This window comes from Ornithorhynchus anatinus, chromosome 11 (assembly GCF_004115215.2).
Source record: "Ornithorhynchus anatinus isolate Pmale09 chromosome 11, mOrnAna1.pri.v4, whole genome shotgun sequence".
In the NCBI taxonomy this organism is placed as follows: Eukaryota; Metazoa; Chordata; class Mammalia; order Monotremata; family Ornithorhynchidae; genus Ornithorhynchus; species Ornithorhynchus anatinus.
The window spans coordinates 4,481,585-4,495,881 of NC_041738.1; the positions used below are offsets into that span (position 1 = coordinate 4,481,585).

Genomic DNA, 14,297 nt, shown 5'->3' on the forward strand with positions numbered 1-14,297 from the left:
GAGGCGGGAGACCCAGGCCAAAGCCTTCCTTTAATTGTGGAGGGGTATGGTATTTGTTAAGCGCTCACAAAGTGCCAGGCACTGTACTAGACGCAGGGGTAGATACAAGGAAATCAAGTTGGACACCAGTCCTTGTCCCACATGGGACTCATAGTCTTAATCTCCATTTTGTGGATGAAGGAACTGAGGCCCAGAGAATAATAATAATGGTATTTGTTAAGTGCTTACTCTGTGCCAAGCACTGTTGTGACTTGACCAAGGTCACACAGTAGACAAGTGGCAGAGCTGGGATTAGAACCCGGGTCCTTCTGACTCCGGGCCTGTGCTCTATTCACTAGGCCACACTGCTCTTCTAGTAATAATAATAAGATAATTCAGAAAACCTAAGGTTGGGGAAAATTGGACCTTTCTTTTCCACTCAGTCAGTTGCTTGGTTTTCACAACTCCCCGTAAATCAAATACTCCTGGAGTTAAAAATGTTATTTTGGGAAGACCCTTTTGGAGTTTTCATGCAGAGTATAAAGTCTGGGGGGGAGGGGAAAGGCCGGTGGCGGACCATTTAAGTATAAACCAAGAGTGAACAGAGCCGGTAGAGAAGTCAGTTTCTTTTTATTAACCTGGTTAACTATTCTGCCGTAAAACCAGCGGCCCCACCTCGTAGGAAGCAGCCGAAGGAGTTAATTCGGAAAACTGAAACGGCACCGCTCTGCACCTGACGGTCGGGACGCCACCCACCTCACCGAGGCCTCCGTGCGGCTCGCCGTCTCGGCACTCGTCAACAACTCCGACGGACGGGGACAGCCTCCGTCCCTTCCTCGGCCAGTTGATCCACGGTGACGGCCCCCATCCCTCAATTAAGGCTTCGGCAGATCAAGCTGCTAACTTTGAAGGGCACTCATTTTTTTTTTTTTTTTTAAACCGGAGATGACGTTACCGGTTTCCCGCGTTATTCGATTAGACGGCAGCCTAATGAAAATCACTAGGAGAGAGTTGTGCAATTTTTACCCTCCAACATTTACGCTCGGTTAATGGATGTTCCTCACGCAGCAGTGTCTTCTGGGGGATGGGGTTAACCTACAAATTTCCATGTCGCTACACTTCACGTCTTCTGGACACCACTAATTTAGGGCAAAACTAGGTCGGGCTAACTGTTTCCCATACTGGCTCAGTTGACGGTTCCGGGTTCAGTCCTCGATAGACTTGATGTATTTTTCGTAGGCCTCTTCGCTCATCAGCTCATCAAGTTCAGAAGGATTGCTTAGGGTCATCTTGATCAGCCAACCTGTGAATCAAAGCCAAGCTCTTATATCCTTCAAAATATTAACCGTTACGGAGCACGAGTTTAAAATCCAGATGTGTAAAGAGAAGATTGGGCCTTCTCGCCCTCACCTACTGTTTCCCAACTGTTTACAATACGAAGATATTACTGTGGTAGTTTAAAAAATTGTACTTATTTCTTTCTTTTCTTTTTAATGGGATTTGTTAAGGGCTTATTATGTGCCCGGCACTGTACTAAACACTGGAGTAGATACAAGTGAATCGTATCAGACACAGTCCCTCCCTGTCCTACATAGGTAGGGCTCAGTGTCCTAATCCCCCATTTTACAGCTGAGGTCACCAAGACACAGAGAAGTTGAATAACTTGCCCAATGTCACAGAGCATACAGTGGAGGAACTGGGATTAGAACTCAGGTCCTCTGACTTCCAGGCCCATGCTCTATCCAATAGGTCACGCCTATTTTGTGCCAGGCACTGTACGAAGCACTAGGGTAGATACAAGATCATCAGGTTGGACTCAGTCCCTGCCCCACAAGGGGCTCAGAGTCTAAGTAGGAGGAGAACAGGTAATGAATCCCCATTTTACAGATGAGGAAATAGAGGCCCAGAGAAGTGAAGTGCCTTATCCAGGGTCACATGGCAAATTCCCTGCAGAGTCAGAAATTAGAGCCCAGATCCCGACTCCCCTGAGGACCGTGGAAAGAAAAGAACAAAGAAACCCATAAAGAAATGCCGAACATCAAAGGAGGGAAGGGATACACTTTAGTCTTTTTTGGTACCCAGGAGATCCAACAAGTGGTGCTCAAATCCAGCTAAAACAGTAAAATCCAGTTGGCTCTAGAGGCTCAGCTCGGACGTTACCACCCCGAGAACCATAGCACAGCATCTTACCATTTTCGTAACAAGACTTGTTGACGAGACCTGGGTCTTCAGCCAGAGCGGTGTTGATCTCGGTGACCTCTCCCGTTAGAGGGGAATACAGTTCACTAGCAGCTTTCACGCTTTCCAGAGCTCCAAATTCATCTGCGTGAGATTGAAAAAGACAGAATAATTCAAGAACAGACGCTTCCATAGATGTCAGGAAAATTATTCCTCTACCCGCACCATAAAGCTCGATAGCTAAGAGCGGGAGAAAATAGGACACATTGGTTCTGTTGGGGTCCCCCTCCTTTCCCCAATCTGTTTTTAATAGTGATGGTATTCGTTAAGCGCTTAGTATGTGCCAAGCACTGTTCTAAGCACCTTTTTGTCTTAATGGCATTCAAAACGTTGAATGAGGAGCCGTGTGGCCTAGCGGAAATAGACCGAGCCTGAGAGTCAGAGGACCCGGGTTCTAATCCTGGCTCCGCTGCGTGACCTCGGGCAAGCCGCTTCACTTCTCTGAGCCTCAATTCTCTCATCTGGCAAATGGGGACTCAGTTCTTGCTCTCCCACCTAGAGTGTGAGCGCCTCAGGTGGGGCCTGATGATCTTGTATCTACCCCAGTGCGTAGCACATAGTAAGCGCTTAACCAATACGATCAGTATTATAATTGTTACTACTAATAACAATAATAGGATTGTATCCCAGGGACGTCAAATTATAATAAAAAGCCAGGAGATGTTTTCAACGGAGAACTGGCAACAGTCTTCACCAGGCGCTCAATTACTTGGGGTTGCTGTTGACTCCAGGGTGTCGGCCAGCCCGTATATTTGTGATTTTTTTCCCCAGCTGGACACATGGGGTCACTGGGCACTAGGCACCTAGGTCAACAGGAATCTCATAGGGGTGACCCCGGGAGCCTCACTCAGACCGCGACACGGAGCGTGGGCGCCGGGAGTCTAAAGGTTATATGTACACTGAAGAGCAACTCCCACTAAGTTGATCACCTCATCACTGCTAGACAAAATACCCACCCTGCAGTGGCTTTTGGGGGGTTTTTTTCTGGTCCTCGTCGAGCGCTCACTATGTGTCACACACTCTTTTAAGTGCTGGGGTAGGTACAGCATGGCCCAGTGGTAAGAGCCCGGGCTTGGAAGTCGGAGGACGTGGGTTCTAATCCCGGCTCCACCGCTTGTCTGCTGTGTGAGCTTGGGCAAGTCGCTTCACGTGGATTAAGACTTTGAGCCCCGTGTGGGACAACCTGATTACCTCGAATCCCCACCAGCGCTTAGAACAGTGCTTGGTGCATAATAAGCATTAACAAATATCCTAATTATTATTACAAGTTAATTAGGTCCGAGTCTCTGTCCTGCATGGGCCTCGTAGTTGAAGTACTGTGTCTGCTGTGTGGCCTTGGGCAAGGCCCTTAACTGCTTGGTGCCACAGTTTCTTTTCAGTGTAAAATGGGGATTCAATACCTATTCTCCCTCCTAATTTTACTGTGAGCCCCTTCTGGAAGAAGAAAGGTGTCTGACTTGATTTACTCTACCCCAGTGCTTAGAACAGGGCTTGACACACAGTGAGCACTTAAATATCAGTCGATGGTATTTATTCAGAGCTTTCTATGTGCAGAGCACTGTACTAAGTGCTTGGGAGAGTAAGATACAGCAGAATTAGCAGACACATTTCCTGCCCATAACGAGCTTTTACAGTCTGGAGGGGGAGGCACGCATTAGTATGATTAATAAATACCATAATTATTATTATATCACATTGCTTTCTATCCACACAGATGTGCAGTGTCAAAAGACATTTCCTATTTCCCTCAAAAGCAGTCCAAAAATGCATAGTTGAAGCAAGCTTTATGGAAGAAATGAAAGTTTCACAATGTTCCTGGGTTGAGGTAGGATCCAGCAAATAGTCAAAAGGATTCCAAATTATTATGCCTGAATAAAGCGGAAAGCCCTAAGCTGTTTTAAAATGTAACTTGCCAAGTCCCCTAAGGGCTTAACCTATGCACTGCAAGAACCTGAATTTCAATAAAACCTTTGGCCAACCACATGAACCTGGGAAGCCCATTAAAAAAAAATCCAACAGTTACACAACACTGCATTCACATTTTAGTGTCGTGAATTAAAACCACATTCAGCTGGTTCACAGAGAACTAGAAAGGAATAGATGGGGTGGTACAAAGTCCAGTAATTCAGAGAAAAAACAGGAAAAGGTGGTTTCGAGGTCAACGAACGACTGTGAAATTGCTCCCCCCGCCCCGGGTTTTCACACCAACTCACCCTGTTTATTCAATTTTGTCCCAACTTCTGGAAGACTACAGTAAACTACATCTCCCAATGCTTCCTATAACAACAAAATCAAAAGAGAAAAGAATGAGTGCATCAGTGACATTTCAAACCACAGGGGACAGACTTTGACAAGAGGCACAACAAACTCAAACCTGGGTGACACAAGAAAAAAACCAACAACAGGGGCACGTATTTAGCACTTCCTATGGTCCTAAGCATTGGGGAGGGGTAGGATAATGAGAGCAGATCCATTCCAAGTCACTTATGGGAGTCTCAAGTCTCAGGGAGAACAGCTCGGGTGGCCTTAGGCAGTCATCCTTGCACTTGGATCTGTGCGTTCCGTTTTTTTTATGGTATCTGTGAGGTGCTTACTAAGTGCCAGGCACTGTTCTAACCACTGGGGTAGATACAAGGTAATCAGGTTGGACCCAATCCATGTCCCACATGGGGCTCACAGTCTTATTCCCCATTTTACAGATGAGGTACCTGAGGCACAGAGAAGTGAAGTGACTTACTGCTTATATAACATCTACCCCAGTGCTTAGTACACAGTGTAAGTGCTTAGCAAACGCCATTATTATGATAATCAATACAATTATCATTATGAACGGCGCTGATGACTGTGGTATTTGTTACGCGGTCATTATGTGCTAAACACTGTACTGAGCGCTGGGGTAGACACAACCTAAACAGGTCCGACAGAGTCCCTGGCCCATGTATTCTAGGCGGGAGGGAGAACGAGAACTGAAACCCCATTTTACAGATGAAGAAACCGAGGCCCAGAGAAGTTCAGCGACTCGTCCAAGATCATAGAATGCAGGCAAGCGGCAGGGCCGGGATTAAAACTCAGACCTCCTGATTCCCAGGCCCGTGCTCTTCCCACAGGGGCAGGCTGCTTCTCAAGCCATGAACATCTACCTCCTCAGCCAATTTTCACTCCTCTCCCTCCAACTAGTCAACTCTCCCCATCACCCAGTTCCTGGGGAAGGAACTCTCTCGTTTTTCCCTTATTTTTATGCTACTCTAATCTTTTGGGGGGTTTCCCCTGCTTCTGTGCATTAGCTCCTCCCAGTTTTTGCCTGTCTCTGGTTTTCTTCCCTTGGTTCCCTAGCATTTGGATGGCCTTTTGCCACCATCGGTTCCTCTTAAATTCAAATTATTTCCCTCCAGCCTTTTCTCCTCTCTCAAGTTTCACTGTGCTTTTGCCACTGAGGCTTCCACGGTCTAGAGATGACAATAATTGTGGGATTTGTTAAGTGCTGATCATGTGTCAAGCACTGGGCTAGGCCCTGGGGTCGATATGACATATCAAGTCAGACCCAGACCCTAATCTACACTGAGCTGACAGTCTAAGTTGGAGGGAGCGCAGGCACTGAACCCCCATTTTACGGATGAGGAAACTAAGGCACGGACAAAGTTAATGCCTTATCCAAGGCAGGCGGGAAAGCCGGCATTAGAACCCAGGTGGAAAGACCGTGGGCCTGGGAGCCGGAGGGCTTAGGTTCTAATCCCAGCTCCACCACCCGTCTGCTGCGTGTCTGCTGAGTGACCCGGGGCAGGTCACTTCACTTTTCTAGGCCTCAGTTATCTCATCTGTCAAATGGGGATTAAATCCTCCTTCCTCCGACTGTAAACCCTACTGTGCAAAAGGGACCGGGTCCAACTTATCTTGTATTTACCCCCAGCACTCAGCACAGTGCTTGGCACATAATGACCACTTAAAAACCCCAAGTATTATTATCTCTGGCAAGAGCACAATGAAACCTGAAAGAGGAGAAAATGCTGGAGGGAAATCATTTGAATTTAAGAGGAAAATTTAAGGTGATGGCAGCAGGCCTTCCAAATGCTAACAAGCCCGAGGGTGGAAAACCTTATTAAATAAGGCCAAAGCAACACTACTAACACTTGAAGTATTCATTCCAAAATAGGCGAAAGCAGAGGCTGCTAGCTAACACAATTGCAGACCGAAGCCATTGGAGACAAGAGCAGGCCACAGATCTCTACAATGCACGGAATGGCAAATACCTGTGCAAAATTGCTGATTCCCACGGTGCCAATGCCATTTTCGGCCGATACCCATTCGTGTTTGTCTGTGAATTTCCGAGCTAAAACGGAAGACCAACAGTTCAGAAAGGCCCAGGGAGTTCATTCTCTAATACATTCCGCTTGAACAGTTTTCCCCAAATAGGGCAAGGCCCACGGCCCAGATTTCCCTGACTCGGGCTTTGGACACCACCAAGAACAGTCGCCATCGCCCCCAAACCCCAAAGCTGTGGCTGGGGAATGAGGAACCCTGGAGTTAAAAGGTGGAATTCCTTGAAGGTATTTTCCAAGGTGCATCTGGGACAAGGTTTTTGTGTGTACAATGTAGCTGGGGGCTATGGATCCGGCACTTGTCAGCTGGGCCTCACACAAGCTCCTCACAGGTGGACTTCTTCATCTGGCGTCAGTGGTGTCTTCTTCTAATACAAAGGATGATTAGTTTGACTGGAAAGACTCCTTTTTTGGGCGGGGGGGGGGGGGGGGGGGGGGGGGGGGGGGGGGGGCCTTAAATGCCCATGGGGCTAGCAACCAGAAGACACTGAAATGGTTTCAAAGGAACAGTGTAGTTCATTCATTCATTCAATAGTATTTATTGGGTGCTTACTGTGTGCAGAACACTGTACTAAGCACTTGGGAGAGTACACTATAACAATAGAGAGACACATTCCCCACCCACAAGGAGCTTACTGTCTAGTTGGTACCACGACACTTGTTGCATATCTATTACATTATTTATATTATAAATGTATTTATTTATATCAATGTCTGTCTCCCCCTCTAGACTGTAAGCTCATTGTGGGCAGGGAACACGCCTTCCAACCTTGTTCTCTTGTACTCTCCCAAGCGCTTAGTACAGTACTCTGCACACATAAAGCGCTCACTAAATACCACTGTTTGATTGACTGCAGGAACCGGTATCAGCAGGCCTGCCTGACTGACAGGCAGGAACTCAGACTATTTCAGCCTCCCCCAACCCCGCTTCCCCACAGCTGACTGCCCCCCTGATGTCCTCAGACAGTGCCCAGAGGCCGGAAACTGGGGGTCGGGGTATCTTCTGGGCCTTGGCCATTTTTAATGGAAGCATCCCTGAAAGAACATTTGCCCCGGACGGGGTGCCCCGGACGGATCTCAGCAGGGACCAAAAATCACCATTTCCAACCCTCAGTGTGTTGGGCTGAAAGTATTTCTGCCATTAAAAAGCACCCAGCTTGGTGACCTTTGGGGGGAAAAGGCCTCCCTTGCTCTGGGGAGATGCAATCATTAGGATTTTTTATTCTGCATGAAATTAATCATAAGGGCTTTGACATTTTGTCCTGGGGGAAAATAATCTGAACACCTGAATTTTTGCGGATCTTCATTAAAAAATACCCACGTTGGAAGGGAATAGCAAAATGGGCCACAAAAAAGGCTCTCTCATTCTTAGTTGACAATGAGGACCGATTGTTTTGACTTTCATCTCTTCTCCATTCTGCCGTTTTTTTAATGGAGTTCTTACTAAGGACCGGGCACTGTACTGAGCGCTGGGATAGATACAAGTTAAGCAGGTTAGACACAGTCCACGTCCCACATGGGTTCAGAGTCTCAATTCCCACTGAGGCCCAGAGAAGTGAAGTGACTTGCCCAAATTCACACAGCAGACAAGTGGCAGAGCTGGGGCTAAAACCCAGATCCTTCTGTCTCCCAGGCCGTTTCTCTATCCAATAGGCCTTGCTGCTTCATTCTGAACAAAAACCAGATTCTTGCTGCTGTTTGAATGCCTCTGACTGTAAGACCACCACCCCTGCATTCAGTGGCCCGCCTCCAATCTTTTTTAACTATATGCATTTTTTCCTGATTTCTTCCCCACCCAGCCTCACTCACAGATCCGGCGTCACCTGGACTAACGAACACAGACCTGTGCTCCTGGAAAAGGTGTTGACGCCCAATTCGATTAACATTCAATTCCACTCGATTTATTCTGTGCCTCCAGCTTGCACGGCCCCTCCGAGACAAAACATCCAATAGATGAGTGACACTGTCCTCTGGCTAGCGACACGATTTCAATTCTCCCCCAGAATCCGTCTTCCCTTCAACCTAACACTCCCTGACAGGAAAGTAACCTGGGAAATACTGAGTGTATGGTATGGGAGTGGATCTGGGTTCTAATCCTGCCTCCACCACTTTATTATTTTTTTTGGGTGGGGGGAGGAGTGCTTGTTAAGTGCTTATTATGTGCCAAGCACTGCACTAAGTACTAGGGTAAATACAAGATTATCAGATTGGACATAGTCCCTGCCCAACATGGAGGCTAAATAGGAGGACACTTGCCTGCTGTGTGATCCTGGGCAAGTCACTTCACTTCTCTGGGCCTCAGTTTCCTCATCTGTATAAATGGTCATAAAATACCTGATCACTTTCCCTTTTCGACTATGAATCCCAACTATGACAGAGACTGGCTCCAATCTGATTGTACTGTATTCATTCAATGGTATTTACTGCGCTCTTACTGAGTGCAGAGCACTGTACTAAGCATGGGGAGAGTACAAAACAACAATAAACAGTCAGATTCCCTGCCCACAATATGCTTATGGTTGGCAGGCGGGTGGGCAGCTTGGGGGAGATAATGTATCTATCCCAGCTCTTAGTACAGTGCTTGGCCCATAATCTGTGGTACTTCCCCAAGTGTCTAGTACAGTGTTCTGCACAGAGTAAGTGCTCAATAAATACCACTGATTAATTGACGGTAAGCACAAAATAATTATTATTTATTACTACTCTGCGAGACCAGAGAACTGCAGCTTTAGAAAGGCATCTGCTCTGAGGAATCTAGATTTTTTTTAAACTGTGGCTCTGGGGGGTTCAACAGAAATCAATAGATTTCTGCTAACTCTGGGCAAACCATGGTTTGAGTAGGAGTTAAAAAGCCAAAAATTTAATGGTATTAACAGGCCAACTTTTGAAAGCCCCAACAACCAGTTATATAGTGGACATCCACACCGCTAAAGCTTTGTGATTCTTTTACATTCGAGCACTGCAAACTGACTGGCATAATACAAATCTCTAGTTTTGGGTGCTCTACGAAAACCTGACATTTTGTTCTTACAAACCACCGATCATAACGGGAGAGTGACATCTTGCATATAAAAACTTTTAAGCCAGGGATGGGGAATGAGAACGCCGATTAGCTTTGGAAAATTTTCTACTCAAGTATTAAAAACACACACAGGGTGAAACCAGATTTTAGACCCTAATGGAATGCCTGGATTAAGCTATTTCTAGATGGACTGTTCCAAATGGAGAAATCCCTCTAGTTGCTCTTTGTGACAAACCTATCGATATTTCAAGATCAATCAGGCAATGGAGAAGCTGCAAGGCCTAGTGGAAAGAGCAGGGACCTGGGAGCCAGAAGGACTAATTCCAGCTCTTCCACTCGTCTGCTGGGTGACCCTGGGCAAGTCACTTTGCTTCTCTGGACCTCAGTTACCTCCTCTGTAAAATGGGGATCATGACTATGTTCTCTGCACACAGTCAGCGCTCAATAAATACGACTGACTGACTGTGAGCCCCATGTGGAACATGGACTGTGTCCAACCTGATCAGCCTGTATCTACTCCAGTGATTAGTATGGTGGCTGGAATTTAGTAAGCATTTAACAAACATCATAAAAACAAAAAAAACACAGTCATTCCAAATTCATACACCCTGGGTGGGCGGACCGGATGAGGGGTGTTGAAGTTCTTACCTACAAAAATGAATGTTTTCCTAACTATTCCAAGAGACCTTCCCTGACTAAGCCCTTCTTACTTCCACCAGTCCACTGTCCCTCATTTTAAAGGTGCACTGTCCCTCCTGTCTTCAACCCCTGTTGAGGCAGGTGGGTGGCGTAGGGGGTGTGTGTGTGTTGGGTATGGGGGGGGGGGGGGGAGGAGACTGGCACAGTCTTTTAAAGGTGCCCAGTCCTTCCTGATTTCCACCCCTGCTGGGGATAGAACAAAGACCACTCCATTCTCCTGTAAAGCAGGGGTTAACATCGGGATGAACCCTGCACTAAGAAGTGGGATTAGAGTAGTGACACCTGGAATTAGACCATGACCCCTGCCCCCCACATACAATCATTCTCCAACAACCATGTCCTATCCACATGAACACTGACATCGGATCATTCCCTAATTCCCCAACAGCTTTCTGTCCAAAATGTGGAGTGAAACCACGCGTTATGGAAAACCTAGCATATATACAACATGGCCCAGTGGAAAGACCACAGGCCTGGGAGTCAGAAGGACCCGAGTTCTATTCCTCGCTCCGCCACTCGTCTGCTGGCTGATTTTGGGCAACTCACTTCACTGGGCCTCAGTTGCTGTCAGTTGCTGTCAAATGGACTCTAGTGCTTAGTACAGAGTCCTGCGCATAGTAAGCATTTAAATACCACATTAAAAAAACCCTACTCCACTTGACTTGCTCATTTTTCTGGACTCTTGCTTTTTTTTGGCTAATCAGTAGCATTTAGGGATTGTTTACTATGTGCATAGCAATCAATCAATCAATCATTTATTGAGTGCTTGCTGTTTGTACAGCACTTGACTTAGCACTTGGGAGAGGATAACCTAAGGCACATACCCTGCCTACAAGGAGTGCACCACTACAGCTGCTGCTGGGGAGGAGCGTTCTGTTCAGAGGGAAACTGACAGCACCAAGCAACTGGCCCAAATTTCCTAGCTCGCCGACAGATGGATGAAAGCCTCCTTTCTCATTTTTGTGTTATTTATTAAGCGCTTATGTGTCAAACCCTGCGCTGGGGTAGATACAAGCTGGTTAAATTGGGCACAGTTCATTTCCCACATTGGGCTCACAATCTTAATCCGCATTTTACAGATGAGGTAACTGAGGCCCAGAGAAGTCAAGTGACTTGGCCGAGGTCAACCGGCGGACAAGTGGTGGAGTTGGAATTGGAACCCAGGTCCTTCTGACTCCCAGGCCTGGGCTCTTTCCACTAGGCCATGCTGCTCCTCGATCTGTACCTCAATCTCATCTGCCTCGCCAGCAACTTCTTGCTCATATCCTACCTCTGGCCTGGAGAGCCCTCCCTCCTCATATCAGACAGATAATTGCTCTCCCCCACTTCAAAGCCTTATTGAAGGCCCATCTCCTCCAAGAAGCCTTCCCTGACTAAGCCCTCCTCTCCTCTTCTCCCCCATTTACTTGCTCCTTCATCCTCCCTCCCTCGGCCACGGTACATATGTATATATCTATACTTTATATGAATGTCTGTCTCCCCTGTAGACTGTGAGCTCGTTGTGGGCAGGGAATGTGTCTGTTGTTATATTGTACTCTCCCAAGTGCTCGGTACAGTGCTCTGCACACAGTAAGCACTCAATAAATATAACTGAATGAATGACTGAATGCTCCTATCCCCCCAGCCTCTGCGGCACAGACACTTGGGGCTGGGGCTCGCTGAGTGCCTCCCCCACGGGGGGGCTTTGGAAATCTGTCGAACCAGAATCAATCAATGGTATTTATTGAGCGCTTACTCTGGGCAGAGCACTGGACTAAGCGCTTCAGAGTACAATACGAGCAGAGCTACAAGGCACGTTCCCCGTTCATCTTCTCCGAAGCGCTCAGTACAGTGCCCAATAGGAAGTGCTCAATAAAGGGCACCGACGGACGAACTGACTGATCCTAAAGAGTCTGGCCAGTAGCCGGGTGTTCGGATGGGCACCGATGGCGGCGGAGAGTACGTCTACAGGGGATGGGGCTAGTGAGCAGTGACCTTGGCTAGGTGGGCCAGGTGGGGGGGGGGGTCAGGGAGGGCCTGGAGAGGCTGGGGGGGTATCGGGGAGGGCCCGGGGAGAGTGGGGGGGTCAGAGAAGGCCTGGGAGGGGGGTCACGGAGGGGCTGGGGAAGTTGGGGGTGGTTAAGGGGGCCTGGAGAGGACGGGGGGGGCTGGTTAGAGAGGGCCTGGGAGGGCTGGGGGTGGGCAGGGAGGGGCTGGGGAAGTTGGGGGGTTAGAGAGGGCATGGGGAGGCTGGGGGGGCGTCGGGAGGGGTCAGGGAGGACTGGGGAGGTCGGGGGGGTTGTTCAGAGAGGGCCTGGGGGGAGACTGTGAGGGTCAGGGAGGGCCTGGGGTGGGCCTGGGGAGGCTGGGGGGGGCAGTCAGGGAAGGCTGGAGAGGCTTGGGGAGAGGTCAGAGAGGACCTGGGAAAGTTGGGGGGTCAGAGAGGGCATGGGGAGGCTGGGGAGGTCAGGGAGGGCTGGAGTGGGGGGTTGGGGAGGGCCTAGGGAGGCTGGTGGGGGGGTCAGGGAGGGCCTAGGAGGGCTGGGGGGGTCAGGGTGGGCCTGGGGAGGCTGGGGGGTGGTCAGGGAGGGCCTGGAGAGGCTGGGGGGACAGGGGAAAGCTGGAGAGGCTGGGGGGGGAAGTCGGGGAGGGCCTGGGGAGGTTGGGGAGGGGGTCAGGGAGGGTCTAGGAGGGCTGGGGGGAGTCAGGGAGGGCCTGGAGAGGCTGGGGGGAGGATCGGGGAGGGCCTGGGGAGGCTGGGGGGAGGATCGGGGAGGGCCTGGGGAGGCTGGGGGGCAGGTCGGAGAGGGATCAGGGAGGGCTTGGGGGGGGAGTGTCAGAGAGGTCCCGGGAGGGGTCAGGGAGGGCGGCGGTAAATCGGGGAGGTGGGTGAGAGAGGCTGGGGGCTCGGGGGGGCGGGGGTTGGGGTCCGGGCACTCACCCGACTGTGGGAGGGCGGCGGTGGCCAGGGCGCGGCCCGCACGCAGCCCCAGCAGGAGCCGCAGCAGCCGCAGCGGGCCCGCCGGGCACGGGAGGCCCGGGGACCGGGCCGGGGGCACCGGGGGGACCGGGAGGGCCGGGAGGGCCGCGGCCCGCCACCGACACCGCGTCGGGCACGCCGACACCGGGCACGCCGACACCCGCAGCAGCCTCCGCAGCAACGGAGCGGGGCAGCACACCCGCATCCTCGCCGGGGAGAGGGAAGAGGAGCAGCGGGCGCAGGCCGAGGCTCCGGGCAAGGACTGGCGGCGGCGGCGGGCGGGGCCGCAGCACGGGGGGCGGGGACAGGACCGGGGGCGGGGCCTGATGATAACGATGGCATTTGTTAAGCGCTTACTCTGTGCCAACCACTGTGCTAAGCGCTGGGGGCGAGACCGGCTCATCGGGGGGTCCCACGCGAGGCTCCCCCTCTTCATCCCCATTTTCCAGAGGAGGTCACTGAGGCCCGGAGAAGCGAAGTCACTCCCCCCCCCCCCAGTCACCCAGCTGACAAGGGGCAGAGCCGGGATTCGAACCCACGACCTCTGACTCCCAATAATAATGTTGGTATTTGTTAAGCGCTTACTATGTGCCGAGCACCGTTCTAAGCGCTGGGGGAGATCCAGGGTCATCAGGATGTCCCACGTGGGGCTCCCAGTCTTCATCCCCATTTTCCAGATGAGGGAACTGAGGCCCAGAGAAGTGAAGTGACTGGCCCACAGTCCCACAGCCGACAAGGGGCAGAGCCGGGATTCGAACCCACGACCTCGGACTCCGAAGCCCAGGCTCTTTGCACTGAGCCACGCTGCTTCTCTAATATTAATATTATCCATCATTATTCTATATTATGTTATGTATAATAATCACATTATAAGCATTATAATAATATTAATTAATAATGATGATGATGGGGCTCAGTGGAAAGAGCCCGGGCTTGGGAGTCAGAGGTCATGAGTTCGAATCCCAGCTCTGCCACTTGCCGGCTGTGTGACTGTGGGCAAGTCACTTCACTGGGCCTCAGTTACCTCGTCTGTAAAATGGGGATGAAGAATGTGCGCCCCACGTGGGACAACCTGATTCCCCCC

At 50.2% G+C, this 14,297-nt stretch overlaps 1 protein-coding gene across 1 annotated transcript; it reads right to left on the reverse strand.

The window, feature by feature from the left end:
- Positions 1 to 590: 590 nt before the first annotated feature.
- On the reverse strand, positions 591 to 13,483 carry GCSH (glycine cleavage system protein H). The gene is made up of 5 exons (XM_029075961.2): positions 13,175 to 13,483; positions 6,465 to 6,544; positions 4,431 to 4,494; positions 2,170 to 2,301; positions 591 to 1,282 (listed from the first exon to the last, which is right to left on the reverse strand). Exons 1-5 carry the CDS (start codon positions 13,416 to 13,418, stop codon positions 1,185 to 1,187), a joined length of 618 nt encoding a protein of 205 aa, XP_028931794.1. The 5' UTR covers positions 13,419 to 13,483; the 3' UTR covers positions 591 to 1,184.
- Positions 13,484 to 14,297: the final 814 nt, after the last annotated feature.

Coding starts and splice junctions, on each gene's coding strand:
- GCSH (XM_029075961.2), bottom strand. CDS start 13,418: ATGCGGGTGTGCTGCCCCGCTCCGTTGCTGCGGAGGCTGCTGCGGGTG. Junction 6,545..13,174: donor CGCCGCCCTCCCACAGTCGG/GTGAGTGCCCGG, acceptor CTTCCGTTTTAG/CTCGGAAATTCACAGACAAA. Junction 2,302..4,430: donor GACAAAATTGAATAAACAGG/GTGAGTTGGTGT, acceptor AATCTCACGCAG/ATGAATTTGGAGCTCTGGAA.